The sequence below is a fragment of the Psittacula echo genome, assembly GCF_963264785.1.
Source record: "Psittacula echo genome assembly, chromosome: Z".
NCBI classification, from domain to species: Eukaryota; Metazoa; Chordata; class Aves; order Psittaciformes; family Psittacidae; genus Psittacula; species Psittacula echo.
Genome location: NC_137742.1, coordinates 84,451,488 through 84,474,762, shown reverse-complemented (window position 1 = coordinate 84,474,762; position 23,275 = coordinate 84,451,488). Strand labels below are relative to the sequence as shown.

The following is a 23,275-nucleotide window of genomic DNA, read 5'->3' as shown; positions in this document are numbered from 1 at the left end:
TCTATGTTTCCTCTCTTTCCTGCGGGCAATAGGCCAACCCTGAACTCCTGCCCCAGCAGTTCAGCACAGCAGCTACAGGCTGGTTTTCTCTTGACCTGGATCTCCTGGGACTGGTGCTTGCAGCAGGGAACAATCAGCTCAGCAAGGCAAGAGCAGAGGAGGATGGCACATATCCAGACTGTCTCCAACACAGGGCAAGGTGCTGTGTACGGGATGCCATATGGCATTTCCACTCTCCCCTTATGCAGTCTTAGCAGTGTCCTGCATGGTCCATATGTCTGTGGGGCAGCGGGAGCAGGCTGTGGGCACAGCATCAGGCACACTTGCCCTTGCGAAGGCAGAAGGGCAGCTCCAGCATGGGGACCAGGATGGTGCTGAAGATGGGCCGGTAGCTCTCTGGTATGACCTGGGGATGCTGTGCCATCATGTCCAGCACCATGTGCCGCACCTCCTTGGAGACATCACCCCGGATATCCAGCAAGGTGGAGATGTGCTCATCGCTGGGAGAGAGCAAGAAGTGAGTTGGGTGCTGCTGTCTCATGGCACTGTCTACAGTGTCCCACAAACCTCCCATGATCCAGAGAAGCTGAGCTGAGCCCAGTGGAGAGCTGGTGCCTTGCACCAGCCAAACTTTAAAGTTTACTTGAAAATAACCCCACAAACCTTATAGATTTGGTTTGCCATTTCATGGGTTTCAGCTGATTCTGACATTTCCAATTTGGTGGTTTGTGATTGCTCACACTTGGTTTGGCCACCAAATACAGGTGGGTGAGTGCCACAAGCAGAACTGCTTTTTCCTTTACATCTTTGCCCATGGGACTTTGCAAGAACCCCTCAAATTTGGAGCATGGGAAAGGGAAACCTGAGGGACAAGGGGAAAAAGCTCAGGTTGGTGCCTGCTCTGCAGCGTAACCTCCCAGGGTCCACCCCAAGCACCTGCCCTGGGCAGACTCACACCTTCCCCTTCTCACAGGAGGCCAGAGCCAGGCTTTTACCTGACATCAGGGTACTTGGTGATGAAGCCCAGCACCTCCAGGCTGAGCAGTGCTGGGTCTTTGAGGCAGATCAGCTCCTGCAGGGCAAAGATGGCCTCCAGGCTCTGCTGACTCTGGTCCAGACCCTGGGAGGGAGAGCAGCCACATGTGGGACCACAAGGCCACCACAGTGGCTGGTGAGATGCAGCCCAGTCCTCAGACCCACATGAGGACCTGCCCCTTCCACCTCCCCATTCAGCATGTCCCACTGTGCAGCCTCAGTGGACAAGGTGGATAGTCCCCTGAGTCCCTGATCCAGCCAGTTCCTCCCGTCCTGGACTCCCAACTGCCCAAGTGTAATAGCCATATCTTGTTCATGGGCTGATGTATGCAACTCCATCCTAGAGGGCAGCAGGAGGGTGATGGAGTGAAGCTGTGAGCTCCCTGCACCGACCTCACTGTGTGGCCAGCCCCAGCTCCCCAGCACACCACAGCACCTCTCACCAGCCCGCAGAAGAGCTCGCGGAGCTGCGTGGCATCCAGCAGCAGGCGGGCACTGAGCTGACCCCGCTCTTCCTCACTCTTGCACACCACCTTCTTCTGCATGAGCGCCCACAGGTACTGGCTGGCCACCAGCAGCTCGGTCTCCATCAGCAGGAGCTGGGCAGGGAGAGCTGTTAGCACTGAGCGCCAACTGGGTGTCAATCCCAATGGCCCAGGGAAAGGCAGAGAAAAAGGGATTGCATACGACACCAAGCCGTGAGGACAACCTGCTGGGAAGGCCCCTGGCTGGAGGGACAGAGAAAGGAGCTGAATCTGCGGGAAACCCTGAAGACCTCTGCATGGTGGTGCCCTCTGGGCTGCTCCAGAGGATACAGGCTCTCCAGCAAACCCAGCAGTGACTGCCTCCTCTGGGGATCCTGCACCCCAGTGTGGCACCCAACCAGCCACCCTCCTCACCGTACAGACAAGAGCCATTTGAAAGACACTCTGCAGCAGCCGTACCATGAAGACAGGTCTCCTGACGCGGGAGAAGTCCTTTGCGTACTTGTCGATCACTTCACACATGCTGCTGACAAGCTGGGACCCGGAGAGCCACTTGCGTGAATGCAGCTGCAGGCAGAGGGGCTGGAAGGAGCAGAGGAGCAGCCTGTTGTGCCCTGCGTCCACTCACCCTCGCAGCCACAGGGCACCTTGACATCCCACCATTGCTGCCTGCTCTGCCTGCAGTGTCCCCCCAGCCCCTGCTGCCAGCCAAAAGTCACCATCAAACCAGAGGGGTGCTCCAGATTAGGAAATGATGGAAACACACAGGGTCTTCCCCTCTCTCACAGAGAGCCACTGGTTAGGGCTTTATCTAGGTCCCGATGCCCCATTGTGAGCAGCACTCAATGTCTGGGCTGCAAGCTACTCCTTTTGGAGCTTTTGGCCTGACCTGCTGTGATTTTCTTAATCCCCACTCCACTTCCCTGGTGTAGATGTAACATGTTTATGGCCGAGGGCTTTGATCCCCTACTCCTGCCCCGCTGTCCTTGCCTGTCTTCCTGCCTGCAGGCAGACATTTCCTCTGTGTCTGCTGGGGCCACAGCAGCCTCCACACTGCCTGTGACCATCTCACCCTCTAGCTGCTCCTTTGTTTTCATGGCATTCGAGCCCTAAATAGCAATACCATTCATTATTCCAGATTTTCAGTACAGGAAAGCTAAATGTGACTACGCTGGCAGGAAATGACTCGGGCAGCACATGGGCTCATATCCCATGCAGGACATCGCCTCTCTCCTGTTGGTTTTCCGCCATGGAATAGACATCAAAAGGAGCGCTGGGCAGCTGGAGGTGCTGTGGCTCCTAGTCTCTGTTGGAATGTGATTTGGGGGCCACGAGATATTTGCCGCAGTGATGCAGCAATGTCTGGTGACACATGGGGTGAGCTGTGTGTGGTTACCAAGGTCTGGGAGCCAGGCTGGTGGAGATGTCTGCAGGACAACAGCAATGCAGGGGGTAGTGGTGGGGATGCTTGGCAGGAATGAACCCTACCTGGGGTTGTAGCTGTAGGGCTGTTCTTGCTGGGGACGGGTTTGCTGTAGCCCTGCCAGCCTCAGTGGCTGTGGACAAATGTACCTGCAGGTCCAGGAGCATCTCCTCCAGCAGCAGCTGGCAGGCCTTCTTCTGTGTCCTGTCAAAAGCAGCATGGAGGGACAACGGGACTTCTCTGCAGGCAGTGTCGGGGTGCAGGGAGGAGACAGAGGAGCTGGGAGAGAGAGTAAAAGAGAGGATACAGCTTCCTTTTGGGTGGTGGGATCACTATAAGAGCTACAAGGTGCTGGGGCATGTTACCTGAGAGCCAGGTTGTTGTTGAGTGTGGCCAGTAGGTAGGACATGTAGTACTTAGGTACAGAACGGTCCTTCTGGTGCTCCTTCCCGCACTGCACTAGGGCTTCCCGCAGCCTGCAACACAGTGAGGCAAACATGGATGGGCAGAGCTCTGGATGTCTCACTGCAAAGATCTGGAGTTGGGGTGCTCCTGGGGCATGTGGACCTCCACAACCCTCCCAGCTTACATGGCTCTTTCCAGCTCCAGCCACCGGGTTGGAGAGTGACAGGTTACTGGGCAGGGTGGGAAATTGGACCCATTCTGGACCCCCTTGGAAGAGCAGAGCCTGATGCTACCAGAGAAGCCCCTGGGGCAGCAAGCCCAGACAGCTGATGCCCCATGAGGGCTGGGACAGTAGTCCCATGGGTAGACAGGCTGCTGAGCCTTCTGTGACGTGGATGAGCACTGGGTGCTCTGCAGCAGATCTCCTCCATCAGCCTATGATGCTTGGCCATGGCACCCCGTGTTTGTGAGGACGGGCAGGGGTGCGAGTGGCTCCACTGACCGGCCTAGAAATGCCTCAAGCTCCTCTAAGGCCATGTTGTAGACCTTCTGCCGCAGAGACTCAGTAATCAAGGAGGCTACCTGGATATTCTCTTTCAGCATCTGCAGATGGAGAGGCGAGTGGAGTCAGTGAGAGGCTGCAGGCCATGACCCCCTTCCTGGGGACTCTCACCATGGTCCTGCACCCATGGTGCTGCTGACCCACCTGCATGACAATGATGGGCAGGGCTGACTGGAAGAAGCCCTGATGGTCTGTCTCAGGTTCCTCTTCCCTGAACCATTCCTTGAACTCCACCTCCAAGGTCCTCTGCATCCACTCAAGCACACTGGCCTGTGGGATGGGTGCCCACCACTGTCAGCCCAAGAAGTCAGGTACTGACTCCCTTTGAGACCCAGCACAACTCAGCAGCAAGTTCTGGGCCTTGTCCCACAGGCTCACAGTTTTCTGCTGCTGTTAGAGCAGATGCTGGCTCAGTGGTGGCCACCGGGTCCTCATACCCATTGACCATTCAGCTCACTCACCTTGACTTTCATCACGTATTTCCTCTCTGTCTGATCCATGAGCTCAGGGGACATCAAGGAACCCAGAGCAGAAACGTCCACTTCTGGGAGAAGGTCAGGGTGACCCATCATCTCTGGGCTGGAGGGCAGAGGTGGGACAGGGCTGGGAAGACCTATGTTTTCCCGGAGTTCCCACCTCTCCCTCTACCCACTATGATCCCCAGGCAGCCAGAGCCACTCTCCCAACCCACCCATGTGCTGGTGGACAGCCCAGCTCTCCACAACCTCCCCTGCTGGATTGGTGCTGACCTGTGGTACACACAAAGCGCCCACTCCAGGAGGAGGAAGAGCGCCTGTTTGTCCAGGTCCTCCCGGAGGATGTCCTGGAGGTGGCTGCTGAGGGCCTGGTGGAAGGTGGCAGTGCAAACACTGAGGATGTTGTAGTGAGCTGGGACACACTGGACCATCAGGTCCTTCACCACACGCAGCTCGGACACGATGCCTTTCTGCAGCGCTGCCAAGTGCCTGGCCAGCCCGGACCCCTCCGTGTCCATGCGGGGGGCTTGAAAGCGAGATCCTGTGATGGTTTCCTGGAGAACGTGGTAGAACTTCTGCCTCCAGCCCTTTGGACGGCCAGGGGGCAGGAAGGTGGCCTCCAGGAGCAGAGTATCATCTATTTTCTCCTCCCGCTCAATGATCCTTATAGCGCTGACAAAGAGAACTGGGTCTTCATGCACCAGATGCAGGCTGCTGCCCACGATGTCCCACAGCTGCTTGGCCAGGGTCTCATTGAGCTCCTGCAGGCCACTGAAGTAGGACAACACAGTTGCCTGGGCACTGGAGAATCCCCGGAGGTGCAGCTGGAAGAGGATGTCATCCCGGAGGTGCTCCATCATCATGAGCTCTGCGTGGGCCTCCAGAAGCTGCTGCCCGTGGAGCAGCTGCAGTGTATGGGAGAAAACCTCTTGGACTGCGGGAAAGGGAGGAGAAATGCCAGGACTGAGTGCAGAGAGTGCAAGGGGTGGCCGCCAGGGTCATGGGTGCAGGGTAGCAGGGAGATGGTGAGCAGAAGGGCCTGAGATCCAGGACTTTGGGAACACCTGCTGGATCAAGCCCTCGGGATGCAGTGGCATCTCCATCCACAGAGACTTTCCAAACACAACCAGCAAAGCCCAAGCAACCTGCTCCAGCTTTGCCACCAGCCCAGGGTTGGACTGAAGCTCTTCCCAGTGCCTTTCAGCCCAAAGCCATGAGGACCAGGCCACTGTCTTACCTGAGAAGAGCTGGGGCAGCACCTGGACCACTGAGGCCAACTGCACATGCTCCGCCATCAGCATCCGCATCTGCTGGAGGCCCTGGAAGCGGTCTGCAGTGTTGAGCAGGGCCCATCGCGCAGCCCCCAGGTCCTGGCACAAGCTCTGCACCTCTTGGGCTGCCGACCGTAGCTGCTCCAGCCCTGCACTTACCCCCTCCAGGTAGGACTGGACAGTGGACTGAGGAGCAGAAGAGGACAAAGTAGCAGTGGAGCAGCTCCCAGAGGCTGGAGGACTCACACATCATGTGCCCCATCCCTACAAGGTCCCTTTTGCATCCAGTTTCACAGCCTCACAGGGCCACACCTATCTCTGCCATCACACCATCACACCATTACATCCTGAACCCTTCTGCGATGACTCCATCCCACCCAGCTCCAGCAGGAGGAATGGCTCATGCACGGCTGGGACACAGGCATCACTTTGAGTGACCAAGGCAGCAGGGTGAGCTGTAACCATGTGTTTTTCAGTTTTAAAAGACTACTTTGCTTCTGCAGAACAGTAACAGGCCACAGGGTCCCCATGTGCTCCCGTAAAAGGGGCATATTAATGGCATGAAGCACCTCAATGGCAATACAAACCCTCCTCCCAAATGGATTTCCATCTTTTCCAGCCCTGCAGCAGTGCTGGCGCATCTCCATTCTCTGTCTACTCGTTTAACTCCCAGCTCCTGGTGCCAATAAGCGCTTTAACCCAGCATCATCAGAAGCAAGTTTCTTTCTGAGGCCACATTGCTTAAAATGTGTCACCTCCTGGACAATGCACCCACATTCCAGGTAGGACAAACTATCTCCAAAATCATCAGGAGAAGGTAGAGGTGCTCAGACCTTCTTAGGGTCTGAGGTTAATTATTCCTTGGGTTATGCAAAAACGGTTGTCCTGAGCAGGGAGCATGGGGAGCCCTTATGGGTGTGGAAATGATGCTTCTCCTGTGGGAATCTGCAGACAGGGGCAGGCTGGAGCTCTTTGCCTCCTGGCCATGGTGAACAGGAGCCTTTGATGCTGGGATGGAATGGTGTGATGTGCTGAACATCCTTGGTGGTTTGCTTTAAGGAGGGGTAGAGACACGGGAGACTCGTTTTAGGACAAGATTTTGACAGAAGTGGACACAGAGATGATTCAATGCACAGGAGAAAATGCTAGCTGGGATCTCTGCATGGGGAGGCTGTGGATGTCCCTGGAGTGGGCTGTGCTGAACACCCACCTTCAGCCGGGACTGGATGGAGCTGTTCCTCTGTGTCTCTCGGCTCCGGTACTGCCCCAGCCCCTCCAGTTTCTCGGGGCAGTAGAACACCCCTGAAGCCCATTTCAGAGCAGCTCCTCTCGCCAACTTCTCGGCCTTCTCTGCTTCCGGCCACTCCTCATCTGGGGATGAAGCCAGGGGTTAAGAAGCACAACGAAGCCTCTCCTGGCAGGGCAGGAAGGGCCTCTGTGGCGGGAAGCTGCCATCAGACTTCCAAGCACACCCAGATGTGTGAAACAAAGACTGCAAGTGGGTTCATCCGCAAGGGCCCCTGAGGCACCACCACCATGGGCTGGGGTTGTCACAGTGGCTGTGCTGAGGGACTGTCCCCCAGGCCCAGCACACAACCCCACCACTCTCCCAGCGCAGTGCTGGGCTGTCTGAAAAGGGGCTGATGCCACCAGGAAGCCCATGGCAGGGCTGAAGCTTTGGCAGTGAGTCAGCAAGAGGGATGGCGCGATGGCAACTCTTGCATGAGGGAGAACCAAGCCAAGGCGAGGAGGTGGGGGGCCATAGTGTCCCCCTTCGCACAGGGTCCAAAGCTATGCCAAGGACCTCTGGCCAGAGCAGAGCAGAGCTGAAAACCAGTGCAGTTATCACACGCCAGCCCCAGCGGCAGGTTTCATTGTTTCATCTTGCCCTGTTCCCAGCACCTCCCTGCAGCCTGTGGGGATGTCACCATCAGGCTCTGCTCTGCTGCGAGCCTGCCTGCAAGGACACTAGAGGGTCCAGAGGAGGCCGGTGGCTTTGAGGACAAGCCATGTGATGAGCAGCGCTGCTTTGGGCGCAGTTATCACCGTCAGGAAACAGAGCCAGGCTTCATCCTCACAAACCCGGCACAGGGAAAAGGTCCATGGGGTGGTGAGGCAGGGGGCAGGGGAGACCCCGAATTGTGATGCAAGTCACCCCTCCCTGCCCAGCGCCGTCCCGGGGCTGGCCGCATCGTCCCGTTACCTCTGGGGCTGGCAGTCCGCTCGTCCTCCGGAGACAAGCCCATGGTGTCCCTGCTGCGAGGGGCTAAAGGAGCCAGGGTAGGGCTGCGCGGAGGAAGCGGCGGCCGTTTCCTCAGCCTCAGAGCCCCATTGTGTTCCAGCAGCTCAGGACGTCAGGCACGGGAGGGGGAGGAGAGGGGGGGGGGGGGGGCACAGGGGAAAAGACGTCGCGGCTGACTCAGGGCTCAGGTCTCGAAATCACCCCTGTGTGCCCCCCGCGGCCCCGCAGCCAGTAGCTGTGCCCCACAGCTCTGCCCGGGGAGCATGGAGCGAGGGGCGCCGGCCCCGGCCAGCGCACCTTGTCCGTCCATTCCGGGAGCACAGCCAGGAAATTTCCGCCTGGCACAGCCAACTGCCGGGGGGGGAGTGGTGAGGGGGAGAGAGAACGGGGGGAAGCGGCGATGGACCATCCCCACTGGGGACGGACTTTTCTCACTGGGGACGGACCATTCCCGATTGGAGACGGAGCCTTCCCAGCCGGGGATGAACCCACCGGTGTCCCTCCGCCAGACACAGCCCGCCCGGGGCGCGGAACAAAGCGTTTGCCCCTACGCTGGGACGGATGATGGGCACAGCAGCAAACCCAGTGCTGCAGGGTCTAACTGTGGCCTCGGTGCCGCTGGGAGCGAGGGGAGGGACGCCCCAGTTTTACCCTGGACTGTTCCCCGCCGCGCCCGGGGCAGGCAACGCCCGCGACCACCACGGCAGCCCCCCCGGGTCCCCTCAAATAAACATCCTCGACCCCTCTCCCGCCCCGGAAGCTTCCGTATTGCCCCGCGGCCCGGAAGCGGAAGCGCGGCGGTGCCGGAGCCGGTGATCGGCGGGCAGATGGCGGAGTGCGGGCCGCAGCCCCCGGGCGGTGGGAGCGGGTCCGGGTCCGGAAGCGGCGCGGCGCCGAGCCGGCACGAGAAGAGCCTGGGGCTGCTCACCACCAAGTTCGTATCGTTGCTGCAGGAGGCCAAGGACGGCGTGCTCGACCTCAAGCTGGTGCGGGGCTGGCCGGGGAGAGGGGATTGGGGTGGGCCTGCCTGAAGGGGAGTCGGCACTCGGGGCAATGTCTGGCAATGTTTTCGTGGTTAAAATGTCCGTTAAGTGGGTTGGTGTTGGTTAGAGTGTGATTGGGTAGGTGATGCTATGAAGGCTGGAGCGCTTCTGCTCTGACAGGCTGAGAGAGCTGGGCTGGTTCAGCCTGGAGAAGAGAAGGTTCCTTAAGGGGAGACCTTAGAGCAGCTCCAGTGCCTAAAGGGGCTACAGGAAACCTGGAGAGGGGCTTTGGACAAGGGCCCTTTAAAGACAGGACAAGGGGGAATGGCTTTAACCTGACAGAGGGGAGATTGAGATGAGATCTTAGGCAGAAGTTCTTCCCTATGAGGGTGGTGAGGCCCTGGCACAGGGTGCCCAGAGAAGCTGTGGCTGCCCCATCCCTGGCAGTGTTCAAGGCCAGGTTGGACGGGGCTTGGAGCAACCTGCTCTAGTGGAAGGTGTCCCTGCCCATGGCAGGGGTTTGGAACTGGGTAAGCTTTAAGGTCCTTTCCAACCCAAACCATTCTATGATATGATCAGTTGTGCGGTGTAGGGTTGCCAAAATCCTGGTCTATTACTGCCAGGTGAGAGGGAGCGTCATTCCTGTGCTCTGTGTGTGGTGCCACTGCTGCTATTGGTCCTGGCTGTGCTGGCACAGCACACATTCTCTCTTGCGGTGCTGGGTTGCTATGTGGTAGTGGAAACAGGCATATTGGTGCAGTCTGGCATGTCCCGAAGCCTGAGGGGAGTAATATTGCATCAGCAAGGCAGAAAGTCACAGGGCTGCACTGGAGCTCCTGCCTTGCAGCCATGCTTATGCTCCTCCTGGAATTCTATTTTTCAAACAGAGAAATCTCCCTCTTGAAAGGTGTTGAAGTTCTATCAACTGCATCAGATCCAATTTAGAAAAGACCTTTCAGTGCTGACTTTGCTAAACCATTGTCAGTCACAGAGGCAGCTCTGCATTCTTCAACCCATCCCCATCTCTTCCACCCTGAAGGAGCACTGAATTTTCAGGCTGCCAAATTAGTATCTTCTAGCACTGCTTTGCTGCTGTGGAATGATAATTTGTGAATCCACCATGAGCTGGATGGCTGAATTTGGTTTGTGTTTAGTGAGGAAGTTGCAAGGTAAGAAAAGGGACGAAGGGTCAGCAGCTTCTTTTCTCATGATCTTAACGACATTGGGAACATGGTTGTGTAATTTGAGGTCCTGGAACAAGACAGGAACAAGATGGTGAGCAGAGTGCTTGGCCAGGAATTAACCTGACAGGCAGGAAGGAGTGAAACATGACTGAGAGTTTGGAGTTAAGTGCCTAACCTTTTTGCAGGCTGCAGATACCTTGGCCGTGCGACAGAAACGACGGATCTACGATATCACAAATGTCCTGGAAGGCATTGGGTTGATAGAGAAGAAATCCAAGAACAGTATCCAGTGGAAGTGAGTGACAAGAGAACGTTTAAATTGTTCACAGGTTCCTTCTAGGCCAGGTCTGAGTGACATTGGGGTTAAAATGTGCTGCTCAAACCAGGGTTCCTCATTGATCTGTGTGTTCTGGTACTTCCCTCAGCTGGACTATGGTGATGGTAGTAATGAGGACAGCTGAAGTACTTATGTCTTTTTTTACAGCAAAGCTGTTATTTTGACAGAAACTGTTTGAAGCACATAGGCCTAGAAAAGATGCCTGTCATGGGACTGGAGATAGGCAAGAGTCCTGCCAATCTGCAGGATGTAGGAAGATGTACCAAACATTGCAGTGCTGGGACGTGGGGATCTAGAGCAGTTACAGATGAGGCTTTCTGGATGATCTGGCCTTTGGCGTGTGACAGGGGTGGCAGTAAGGGAAGTGGCAGCCTCTGAGAAGTTGGGGCTGGTCTGGGTGCCTGCAGGGCCTGATGCATGTCACTCCTTTTTATCTTGCCCAGAGGGGTGGGTCCTGGCTGCAATACTCGTGAAATAGCTCACAAACTGATTGAGCTGAAGGCGGACATAGAGGACCTGGAGCAACGGGAGCAGGAGCTGGAGCAGCAGAAGATGTGGGTGCAGCAGAGCATCAAAAATGTTACAGAAGACATGAAGAACAGTCAATATCCTTTGTGTGAACCCATTAGTGTCTCTGCATTTGCTTGTGGGGCTGGAAAGCAGAGACCTGAGGGCTGGGTTGGTGCCACCCTGCTCATGGCAGAGGAGTGGTGGTGACCTGTTGCGGCTGAAGGATCCGCACTGAAAGGGTCAAAAGGCAGTGCCTGGCTTTGGAATTGGGGTATCTGTCCAGCCTGGTAACCAACTTTCTCTGGGGTGCATGGCTCCTTGCCTGGCTTTTTAAAGTCAAAACCACTGTAATGTTTACCATAATGAGAAAAGTGCTTCTCTCTAAGTCACAGGTACCACCTCCTTGGAGTGCAGAGCTGCTTCTGTGGCTTGCCTCTCTTAGGATGTCAGCTCCGATGAGCATGTAGGTTGCAGACCTCACTTGCAGACCACTTCAGAGCATGGCACAGGGAGCCTTCCATGAATGGCGTTTTTTGTGCTCAGGAAGGAAGCACCAGGTGCCCTTTGAGTTCTCTGACTGCATAGGAAGCTGCAGGCTTTCTCCTTAACATTGGAAACATTAGCATATGTGACACATGAAGATATCTGCAGGTGCTTCACAGGTGAGGAAGTGACATTCCATCATAAAGATGTAATGCTGCAGTCCTAGCAGTCTGTCCCAGCTGCTTCCTCTCTCCAGACAAGAGGAGGCAGGGAATCGCAGGCTGCCCAACAGCATCAGGTTAAGTGTAGTGTGAGCTGATTCCATCCTGGGTTTATGTAGCACTGAGCTGTAGCTTTCTTGTCACCATCAGAGCAGGCAGGTGGTTTCTGTCACCAGAACGTGGCTGCTATTCCTAAGGAAGTCTTTTTGCTGAGTGTCACTATGTGGATGTGCACGTGTTAAGTTAGAAGCCTGTTTTTTAGAACACTGTCCACCCAAGCCCTTAAGTTTTAGGGGCCTGGGTGGACAGTTTTCTAATAAAGCAAATTTTATTGCATGGTAGAGATCTGGGTGTAAGCAGGAAGACAGCATAAAACGTGGTCCCCCAGCTGCATCGTGACCTCTTCCAACAAGAGTGCAAGAGGGAAGTAGTGAAGAGCAGGGTGGAAGGGAATACACTGCTGTGACCTCACTCCCTTCTGTACTGCCTTCATAAAGCTGTGAGGTCCTTGTATGTGTCTCTGTGGTGCAGAAGTGAAGGAGACTCACAGGAGTGTCTCTTCTCTATTGCCAATTTTAATGACAGCTGTAGGACCAAAACTAATTAAATAATTCCCTGGTGGCCAGCGTGCAGCTCAGCAGCCTGCAGGACATCAACTGTTCTTGCTGTAGTGGTGCGGAGTCACAGCTCCTTTCTGCTTTAGTGGACACCTCACCTTTCCTGACCACGGGCAGCCTGCATCTGCTTGAAGCAGAGATTGAAGCTGCTTACCCTGACCTCCCACATGTAATCTCACCTTTGCCTTTTCCAAGCAGTCTTCTCACCCAACACTTCATCAGCTCTTCTGTTTTTCTTCTTTGCCTTTGTGTGCTTTCCTTGTTCACCACCAGGCTTTATATTGCTCCAGTTCCTGCTGGTACTATGTGCAACCACCTTCTTTGCTTTACTGTTTCTTCTGACTGAAGCTAGTGCTTTTGGGGCAGGGATTGTGTTTTCAGTTTGACACTGCTTGGGGCCAGATAATTCTTCCAGATCGTTCTGAGTTTACTGGAGACCAGCAGACAGCTTGTTGCTTGGTTGATTGAGTGTTTTGCATTTTATTGCAGCTGGTTTTTGTAAAGCAGCTTGTGTTTGAAGTTAGACCTCACCAAAACACACAGATTAGAAGGCAGATCTGAATTTCCTCCAGAAGAGAGGTTTGATTCATGTTTTTCCATTGTCTGTTCAGTTTTCTTGTAGGAATGTGCCTTACATGACTTTTGCTTTCTCTCCTGAGCATATGAACGTTGCAGAGGTTCCTTGTTGGGCCACTTGTGTTCTTGAACTTTGGTCAAGTTTGAATTTCAGCTCTTGTTTTTTCTGATTAGTTGCTATTGAACTGTCTCTCACAAAGTGAGTTAGGGCTTGAGAATTTCCGTGCTTGGACTCTTGTCAATGAATTCATTACTTGGATTAATTAAAAGGAAAATAATTAAGAATATATTAGTTTTCAGTGACATTGAAATGGAATTTTCCCATCTGTTGCTGTTACTGCAAACTCAAAGAGGAAATGGAAACACACTGTGCACTGTTTTGTAAAAGTATTTGGGATGTAGCTATCAGGGAAGGTACAAACACAGCACCTGTATTTGAAACTAACAGGTCTTAAAGCTTGAACTTGTGTCTTAGAGCTTTAATATGCATTGATGTTTCTTAACAACATTTTTCTTAAGTGCATATTTGTTAAAGGAATCCTATCTTACTGACAAGTCCTGTGTTATTTTGAATCCCTGTAATCTTAGATGATCTGACCTTTGATTGCCTGCCTGAAAATACAGGCTGTGCTCCTCTGCTCTCCATTCTCTCCCATTGCTCCAAGGATCTTCCATATTACAAGTGAGGCTTAATGCAGACTACCAGTGAAGTGCAAATACTAACCACACTAAAGCTGAAACATTCAAAGTGAAAGCTGCTAACTGCTTAGTCTGAGTGTGTCTATTGTTCACAGCACTGGTATTTCTCTGTTCACATTTCTCTAAACCCGAATATTGACTGGAAGCTGCTCACTTGTGATTGTGTTAGTAGGGAGACAGATCTTAAGGAGCCGCAGAACTTGAAAAGAAAAGATGTTGTCAGCTGGGATCCTAGCCCTGCATGTGCTGGGCTCTCTGCAAGGTCCAGTACAACTAGCACCAGGCAGCTGTCTTGCCAGTAGAGACTGTGGAGTATTGGTTTTGGGTACTGGGTCTCCAGTATGAGGTTGCTATGCTGTTGGCAGCCTGGCTCCTCAGCCTAGTTCAACACCTCTCTGCTGGCAGTGCAGCTCTTGGAGTTGTGTGCTCTTTTGGTTCTAATTTACATCTAAAAGCTTGTGACAGTAGGAGGAAAGATCTTTACTCCAATATTAAGGTCTTTTCAGAAGTGAATTTAAGCCAGCCTTTCTGAGGAAAAGAAAGGTTAGTCCTGTTAAGGATGCCACTAAAACACTAGGATTGCTTTAGGAGAAGTTTTGCATGTTCTTTGGGCCCTGAGCAGTTGGGCAGGTTGGGAAATGTTTGATATGCTTAGCAGGTCACATGGGTGTAAATGGCAGTCAGTGCTTAATGATCATCAGTCTGTTTCCACAGGAGACACCCTCCTTGCAATTCGAGCCCCATCAGGCACACGTTTGGAGGTGCCCATCCCTGAGGTGAGCAAGAAATGCATGGGCAAAGTGTAAGAGTGTGCTTGTGCGTGTATTGGAGCAGGGGTTGTTGCTGGATTGACCAGGCTGAGAGTCGTAAATCAGGGATGTTGATGGAGTCAGAGAAACCGACAACCCAAGAAAAGCTCCGGATATGAAATAATTGCCAGGAAACTGTTATTTGGAAGTATCTGAGTATTTGCAGAAGCAGCAGGGGAGAGGATAGTCCTGAGAGTCAGGGGAGTTGGGTGTGGAACAGTGCCGAACTGTCTGAACAGCATGTCTTGGAAACACAGCCTGGTTTGGGTTGGAAGGGACCTTAAAGCTCTTCCAGTTCCAATCCCTGCCACGTGCAGGGACACCTTCCACTAGACCAGGTTGCTCCAAGCCCCGTCCAAGCTGGCCTTGAACACTGCCAGGGATGGGGCAGCCACAGCTTCTCTGGGCAACCTGTGCCAAGCGTCTCAGGACCCTCACTGGAAGAACTTCTTCCTAAGATCTCATCTCAATCTCCCTCTTTCAATTTAAAACCATTTCCCCTTGTCCTGCCACTGCATGCCCTTGTAAAAAGTCCCTCTCAGATGTCTTGCCTCTGCGAAATTCCTGTTCTGTTTGGAAAGGGCATTTCATGTACGGTTTTGTTTTGCTTTTGACTTTTCTCAGGGCCTAAATGGGCAGAAGAAATACCAGATCCATCTGAAGAGCACAAATGGTCCCATTGATGTTCTCTTAGTAAACAAAGATACTTGGAGCTCTCCTCCTGTTGTACTGCCTGTCCCTCCGCCTGAAGATCTCATTCAGTGCCAGGCAGTTGTAGCCTCAAAACCACCAATCTCACCAGTTGCCCACTTCCAGGAGACATCCGTTCCCAGCAGCACCAAGCCCTCTACACCAGCATCTACCAGCAGTCAGGAGCACGGCTCTCCTGCACAGAATCCCACAAGCACAGGTGAGAGGGAGGCTGCAAGAGGCAGAAACAGGATGGGGGCTGATAAGGAGAGTACATTCCTCAGCCTGGCTGGGGCTGGCACTGCTGGTCATGCAGCTATGTCAGCTACTGTCAAAGGGGGCATCTCTGCATTTGCAACAGTGCGCCTCTTCTGTCTTCATTAGTGGAACTGGCTGTGGTAATGGAATAAAGACACTTGGCTTCAGGGGATGGTGCCAAGCTGAAGGAGCAGTGGTGGAAAGAGACTGATCATACAGATTGGCAGAAGTTTGTAAAAGGGTCTTTTTGAGTCCCAAGTTCAACTTTCAGTTTGAAAAAACACTTTATCAAAAATACTATATTAGGTTGGTTGCAGCTTTGTCCAGCTAAACTTTGAAAGCTTCCAGCAGTGGAAATTCCCAGCTTCCTTGGTGAGCTCTTCCAGAGCACTGTCTCAGCAAATTCCTTTTTCCAGATACCTGGATGCTTTGGGCTGCATCTTGTGTCTGTTGTGCATGTTAATGTTATTTGGCACCACTGAGAAGTTCGTAATTTTTGTACGTACCTTTCAGGTAGCTGCAAGATTCTGTTACATTGCCCTTAGACTTCTCTTTGCCTGACTGAACAAGCCCAGCTCCCATCCCGTCCTTGCAGGCCATGTGCCCTATACCCCTGGCCAACTTGGTATCCCTCAGCTGGATATTCTCCACATCTTTCTTGAACTGGAGGATGGCCAAAGCTGGACCCAATATCCCAAGTGCAGCCTCGACACCAAACAGGATAGTAACTTCCCTCAGTGTGTTGGCCACACTTCTCATGGTATAGCTTACTGTTTGGCTTGTATTAACTGCTCTGAGAGCATGCTTTTGGCTTATGTGCAGCCTGACATCACCATGACTGCTCTCCAGCAGAGCTGGAACAGAGAGGTTTTGCTGGGTAAAAGCAAGAAGACTTCTTCCTATGTAGCTTGGCCAGCATTGCAGTGAGGATTGAGTCTGCTGCAGCTTGCTTTGGAGCTCGTGGGAGATAAATTTCCTGTGTGTGTCTGTGGCTCTTCCCAGAATGTGATGTCTCAGCAGCAGAGTCCAAGAGCAGCAATGACTTTGATCCCATCAGCAGTGTCTCTGTATCACCCAGCCAGCCGGCTGGGTTGGACACCCAGCCGCTCCAGTCCTCTGCCTTGCTGGACAGCAGCTCCATCCTACCTAGCCCCTCCACTGCCTTTGAGCCCATCAAGCCTGACCCCACAGAGGGTGAGTATGCACCTTTGTTTCATGTGTTGCTCCAAAGGCATCCTGTTTGGAGTGAGGGAAGGGCTGCTGGGCCCGGAGAAAGGAGCTGGACTCCATTCTGCGTTTGCTGTCAGCCACACTCTGCAAGGGAGGAGTAGGCACTTCCCTGTGAGGTTACAGGGGAACCTGGTGAGAATGGGATTGTATTGTGTCTACTGTCCAGCCACTTTCTGTGATCACAGAATCCCAGCCTGGTTTGTGTTGGAGGGGACCTTAAAGCTCATTCAGTTCCAACCCCCTGCCACGGGCAGGGACACCTTCCACTAGACCAGGTTGCTCCAAGCCCCATCCAGCCTGACCTTGAACACTGCCAGGGATGGGGCAGCCACAGCTGCTCTGGGCAACTTGTTCCAGTGCCTTAGCACCCCCACAGGGAAGAACTTCTGCCTAAGATCTCATCTCAATCTCCCCTCTGTCAGGTTAAAGCCATTCCCCCTTGTCCTGTCCCTACAGAGCCTTGTCCGAAGCCCTTCTCCAGGTTTCCTGTAGCCCCTTTAGGCACTGAAAGCTGCTCTAAGATCTCTCCTGAGCCTTCTCCATGCTGTCAGCACTAGAAAATATGAAAGGGACACTCGCATGATAACGTCTCTGCTGTTATGTGTAGGATTATTGCTTTTCAGTCTCTTCTGTGCACAATTTCCAATTTTTGTGACTGCGTGAAGCTATAGAACTTGTAGGCATCACTGTCAGCACCTTTGTAACACTTGGGGGATTTTTGGTAGTAGAGCTCTCATCTCTGTTTTCCTCCTTTACTTGGGAATACTTCCTCTGTCTTTAGTAATCTTGTGGTTTTAGTGATCTTCCAGTGTAGATCTGGGGAGCTTCTTGGTGTGCTTGGTGAGGTGAAATGGGCTTTAAAAAAGGAACATTAGAGCTTTATGGCAGGAAATGGCAGGCTGGCCCAAGGAGAGAAAAGCATTCTCCAGGTAAGATGCACTGCTGTAATGTTTTGAAGCCTATCTTCACTGCAGAAACACTCTAGGTTAGAGGGTTATGGCTAGAAGAGGAAATCTTACCAGTGCTTCTTTCACACTTCTGCTGCTAGCAAGTCCAGGAAGCATGAACTGTCTGTCTTTATCTTGGAGTAATCTTAATTGTGAAATTAGGCCTTTGATGTGCATATAGTTTACCATATTCCAGCAGGCCTGTGCTGCCTCGAAAGGCATGTCCTCATCCTACACAAGATAAATCAAGGAGCTGCACACAAGCTGACACCATGTAGTGCGTACATCCAGGCAATTACTCTGGAGATGCTGACTGTGATAACATGTTCATGTCCTGGGGCTCCTATAGGTTTATTTTAAAGTGGTCAAGCTTTAGTATTATATTGCTTATCATTGCAGCAGAAATATGTAACACTGGGTGTGAGAGCAGAGCTCTGGATGGCATAGGATGATTTGGGTGTGTAAGGAGTACAGTAGGATAGTAGGTGATTATGCCTTAAAGCTTCAGACTGTTCATGTAATGATGGAAACCATTTGGTTGATTGTATTTGCAGTCTTGGAACTTCCCAAAGAGCTGTTAGAGATGTTTGATCCAACAAGAGGTATGTTCACTCCCTGACCTCAGCTTTGTTCTGCACTCATCTACCTGCAGAAGTGGGACAGTTTGTTTTATTCACTCCCTTTTGGATTATTTTGGATGTGTTTTTTGTAGGGTGCTTATGGCCTTTGGTGGCTGCTGGCTATACTCATAGTTAGGCACTCTTAAAATTGCTGTTCTCTGTATGTATTTTTCTGTCTTTGTGTTGCCAGCAACCTTTGCTAGAGTTTGCCCAACAGTGTGCACACGACGGCTTTCATGTCACCATGCCAACATTGATCTGGGCTCTGGCTGCTCATCCTCCTTCTCCAACTCATCTGCACCATGTAAAATTAAAAATCCCTGTTAGTCCTGTTTCAGCTGTCGCCTGCCCAAGGCTAATCCAAGCAAATACTCTAGGGAGATAGCTGCCTCTCATCTAAACCCCTCTGGTTTTGATGGTGTTGGTAGTTTTGGAGCAGTAGGGGAGGGGATACTGTTACTTGCGTTAGGAGTTCTGCCCCTGCCTAAGGAATGTCTGGGTGTTGCTTCCTAATGGCGGGATGGACTTGTGGCTAAGGGCAGGAGAGGTGAAGGAATTTGGTCTGACATAAGCCTAAAGTGTGAAACTCTTTTTGTCTGCACATTTATTTCCTTTCAGTGCTGGTGGAATACTTTCTAGCCTCGCTGCTAGGCAGAGCCAAGCACACACCAGCACTTCAGTGGTGGTCCCAGGATATGTACAACAAACCCTAGTTCAGTGGTCTAGCATGTGCTTTGTGGAAGGGCTGCCTTTGTGTAAAAACTCCTCAATCCCAAATTCAAGGCTGCAGCCCATGTGTGAGGAGCCCTGGGTTTTACAGTCAGCCTGGAGAACTCCCTTCCTCCTTGCCCAGCGCCCAGAGTGGATGAACTCTTGGTAATGCCTGAGTACCTCTGAAGAGTGAGTTTGACTTTGCAATGTGAGACATAAACTGCTGCAAGGCCGCAGATGATTTAGAAGATGTAGTGCAACTCCAGCTGACACTACTAAAAAGGTGTTTGCTGTCTATGGTAGTCTGTGTTGTTTTATGGAGTATTCTTCCCAGTTTGGAGGGGGAAGATAGAGATCCAGGAGTGAAGGACAACACAGAGTTGGTAGCTGCAGAGGCAAAGCTCAGGACTGGAAAAAAAGCCGAACTACAGAGGTCAGAGAAATGGGCCTTGCAGGAAGCTCCATGCAGCCTCTGTCCTCCCAGTAATCCTAGTAATGTCGCCCAGGCACTGATGGCTGCTTTAAGGCAATTTAAGCTGCAAAAGCCTGGAGTTCTTCTTTAGTGTTTTGTATTGGAATTACTTTTTTAGCATGCTTTTCTCTGTCTTTTAAATTGGTGCTTAAAAACTGCCTGTTTTAAACTTGTATCCTGGAAAAAAACTGAATTGCAACACACAGAGGTACACACCCTCCTGTATTATCAGACCTAATCTAAGAAGGCAGGTTCTGCATTTAATTGTTATTTATTGAAGCTGGTTTTAGTCCTGTCTAGTCACTTGGTGTTGGAATTCTCTCATCGTATGGCACAGAATTAGACAAGTGGGTTCTTGTCTTCTAGTAAGTGGATTAATGTCTTGAAAATGGGCTCATCTGAGTTTCTTTTTTGAAAGCTTATTTCAAGTGCAGGTGATAACAACTCAGATTGAACCGAAAGTTCTCTGGGCAGCCTGTGCCAGAACCCTCACAGGAAAGAACTTCCTAAGATCTCATCTCAATCTCCTCTCTGTCAGGTTAAAGCCATTCCCCCTTGTCCTGTCCCTACAGGCCCTTGTCCAAAGCCCCTCTCCAGGTTTCTTGTAGCCCCTTTAGGCACTGGAGCTGCTCTAAGGTCTCCCCTTAAGGAGCCTTCTGTTCTCCAGGCTGAACCAGCCCAGCTCTCTCAGCCTGTCTCCAGAGCAGAGCTGCTCCAGCCCTTGCAGCATCTCTGTGGCCTCCTCTGGACTTGCTCCAACAGCTCCACATCCCTCCCATGTTGGGCCCCCAGAGGTTGGTGATCCAGGAAGGCCATGCAGAGTTCAGCTGTGCAGTCTGTTTGGCAGCAGGCAGCCAGTGAATCTGCCAGGGCATATGGCTGAATTAGGCCATGGGCCAAGGGGAGCGAATCAGGGGGCCAAAGAACAAAAATGTGGAGGAGGAGACAGGAGGCTTTATTAGTTTTCCTGCTCCTGGAACATCTCATTTGGTTTTTATTTTTTTTTTTTCTCATGCTTAGCAAAGTTGGTGGATAATTGAGGGCTGCGAATATGGGCTCTATCAGCTCCATTTCAGATGCCTGTTGAAAAGTTGCCTATGGGGGCAGTTTGGGGCACCAACTAGCATGCCAGTGCAGGGGTAAGGGACAGCCTGTCACCTGAAGGACACTGGTGTATGGTTGAGCTAAAACAGGCAGAAACCTCCTGCAGATTTTTTTGATGTAGCTTGAACTGTCTCTCACCAATTTACCTTTGCCCATGGCCTTTTCTACTGTCTGTTGCACACTCTGTGCCTTAGGGAAGGGACAACAAGAGTGAGGAGCACCTTGGGAAGGGTGGGGAGAACTATACAGCAGCACAGGGTGACAGCAGAGTGTGTGGCTTAACCATGCTTGTTTCTTCCCCAGAATGTATGAATTCAGACCTGCTGGAAGAGCTGATGTCATCTGAAGGTGAGTCTTTGAGCCTCGCCTTCATGGTGTGGCCTCTCTAGGGGAGGAAGACCATGCTGTGGGACTTCAGCCTCGTGGCTGCAGACTTACCCTCATCTTTTCTGGGCTCTGGACACAGCCTCTGTTCTCACTGTCCTGCTAGTCCCTGAGAGAAGTGTGAGAACCAGGAAAGCCTGTCTCTTCCATATCACAAGGCTGATTTGAAACAATCTCAACGACTTACTGTGAGGTGGCCTTGTGGCTCCGCAGCTCCATGCCCACTGGCAGCTCTTGGCTAGGTGTGGGAGTGCTGAGCTTTGTAACCAACTGTGAGCTTCTCTTTCCCCAGTGTTTGCTCCCTTGCTCCGCCTCTCCCCTCCACCTGGAGATCACGACTACATCTACAATCTGGATGAGAGCGAAGGCGTCTGCGACCTCTTTGATGTGCCTGTCCTCCACCTCTGACTCCTCAGTGCATCTGTGAGCCTCACAAACACAGACCCTTTTGTAACTCTTTTGGAAAGTGTCTATTTTTGGATTCCTTTTGTGCTAGAGCTCGATAAGTGAGCGATTCAGAGATGCTCTCTTATGGACTCAGAGCCAAGAGATGTGGACTTGCAGGCTGGGAACCTCTTTGTAGCTTCTTCCTCTGTTGCATGTGCAAAGTGCATGTGCAACTTGCCCCGCGCATCTCCCTCTCCATTGGATTCTGGGCCTCCCTTCAAGGGGTCTGTGTTTTGAGTGTTCCTAGTTCATCTGTAGAGTTTGCCCACATGCCTCTCCAAGCTTCCTCTGATCTGCATGCCTTGTTTTTTTCCTGCACTCCCAGAGGCACTTTGCACCTCCTGGGTACCACAAGGAGCCCTAATAGCGTGGTCAGTTAACAAACCCGGAGGTAGTTAGCTACATTTCTCAATGTGAGCAGGTCAGATTGGGGCGGTTGTATTTCTGAATGATGAGGGGAAAAAAAATGGCACCAAAGTGTCCATTTCTTTCAGTGACTCCAGACCAACTAGTACATTTTACAAGAAAAAGCACTTTTTTTAGCCAGCTGTGCCTCCTAGTAGGACTCAGGAGTTGAGCACTCATGGGAGGACCCAGCAGCTGAGTCCTTCTGTGCTTGTGCATCAGCAAGAACGCTGCTTCTATGTTCCCCAGTCTGCTGAGGCATGAGCCTAGGGTTCCAGCTCCTTGTACACAGCTGGGCTGTTCTTACAGGGCTAAAGAAGAAGTGCCAGTATGGTTCATTTTAGATCTTATTTGGTTTTGCCTGACTGAAGAGATGTTGGAAAGGATAAGACTGCTCCAGCTGGTGCCTGTAAGGTACTCCAGGTACATCAGAGCCTGCTCATATGTTCAAATAGCTGTCTTCTCCAGCCATTGCACTTGAGCCTTCAACTGTCTAAAAGGCGACCAAGCAGTAACTGTTCAGTAGTACTTTGCTGTGACAAATTATATAGGTGTGTTCATAATAGTGCTTTCCCCTCCCCACTTTTTCTCTCTCAGCATCTCTTCAGGATCAGGCTTTCTTGAAATTTGATTTCCTCCTCTACTGTTCATACCCACACTTCCAGTTCCTGATCCTGTGGCAGAATCTTTACCTAGCATGATGCTTTCTCTGCATCGTTTTTCCTCAAGATGTTCTTCCTTGTTTTGTAATGGAAGGTCTGCTGTTGGGTTTGTTGTGGTGATTGGGTGGTACTAGTCTTGGATCATGAGCAGTTTAGGTGGAGTAAAATGCCCTGATGGATTTGAGCTGTATTTTGAAAGCTCCAGTGTTTCGGTTTTGTTCAGGTTCTGCATTTGAGTGTATTCAGTTTTGCACATCGTCCTGCCAACACAGTGGTAGCAGCTTTCCTGCCTTTCCTCATCCACAAACTGTGAAGAGAGTTCCAGGCCAGGAGCATGGGCCTTGCAGAGGGTGCTTGCAGCCGACCATGTAACCTGCTGATGTTTAACTTCTCCTGTTAAGCAGAACCACAGCCAGCTGGAGCACCTCCAGTAAGGGATATCAAGTCTTCAATTCTTGGAGCCCACAGAGGTGACAAGAATATATGCCTGGGACCTGCATCCCTAAGGTGGCTCCTTGGGCCACCCATGTGGGTCTCCTCCAGAAGAGCTGGGAACAGGATGGCTTCCAGGACCATCTCTGCAACCCCATCCTCTTTGGGAAAGACATGAAGAATCCAGGAGGAACAAGGGGATGCTCTAGTTTGAAGCAGGCAGCAGCTGCCAGTGAGGCAGCCATGGTGTGGGACCCAGGCAGTAAAATTCCAGGGTGTAGCCAGTCCCTGAACCTTCCCTCCTTGGCATGGAAGCCGGCTGGGATGCCTTGGTCCTGTGCACATTAGCTAGGCTCAGTGGCTTTGGTGTAGCTCGAGCTCCTGGCTTGGCCCTTGCCCTCCTTTCCAAGCATTTGTGTTAAGACGACCCTTGGAAAAAGGATACCTAGGGAAAAAAATGTACTGAACTTTTCATATATAAAGATTATTTTTATACTTTTTTTTCTTTTTGCAAGAAAGTTGCCTGTAATATTTGTACAGTGTTCTTCTCTGAGGTGAATAAACAAAAACACTTTCCAGAGACTCCTGTGCTGGC

General features: G+C 51.9%; 2 protein-coding genes across 4 annotated transcripts; one reads left to right on the top strand and one right to left on the bottom strand.

Annotated features, from left to right (window-relative positions):
• Positions 1 to 242: 242 nt before the first annotated feature.
• EXOC3L1 (exocyst complex component 3 like 1) lies at positions 243 to 7,903 on the bottom strand (the record flags this gene model as incomplete). The annotated part of the gene is made up of 13 exons (XM_080637694.1): positions 243 to 500; positions 996 to 1,120; positions 1,479 to 1,634; positions 1,980 to 2,102; positions 3,093 to 3,222; positions 3,309 to 3,419; positions 3,851 to 3,951; positions 4,055 to 4,180; positions 4,372 to 4,489; positions 4,660 to 5,320; positions 5,624 to 5,843; positions 6,868 to 7,028; positions 7,861 to 7,903. The coding sequence occupies 13 exons, from the start codon at positions 7,901 to 7,903 to the stop codon at positions 314 to 316; spliced, it is 2,262 nt and encodes a 753-aa protein (XP_080493820.1). The 3' UTR covers positions 243 to 313.
• On the top strand, positions 6,383 to 23,198 carry E2F4 (E2F transcription factor 4; the record flags this gene model as incomplete). Of its 3 annotated transcripts, none has more annotated exons than XM_080637698.1 (10): positions 6,383 to 6,439; positions 10,252 to 10,361; positions 10,847 to 11,010; positions 11,534 to 11,575; positions 14,224 to 14,285; positions 14,943 to 15,228; positions 16,269 to 16,460; positions 17,998 to 18,045; positions 20,654 to 20,698; positions 21,027 to 23,198. In XM_080637698.1, 10 exons carry the CDS (start codon positions 6,404 to 6,406, stop codon positions 21,140 to 21,142), a joined length of 1,101 nt encoding a protein of 366 aa, XP_080493824.1. In that variant the 3' UTR covers positions 21,143 to 23,198. The 3 variants fall into 3 exon arrangements, with proteins under 3 accessions (XP_080493824.1, XP_080493822.1, XP_080493823.1); XM_080637696.1 differs by lacking the exon at positions 6,383 to 6,439 and adding an exon at positions 8,727 to 8,885; XM_080637697.1 differs by lacking the exons at positions 6,383 to 6,439; positions 17,998 to 18,045 and adding an exon at positions 8,727 to 8,885.
• Positions 23,199 to 23,275: the final 77 nt, after the last annotated feature.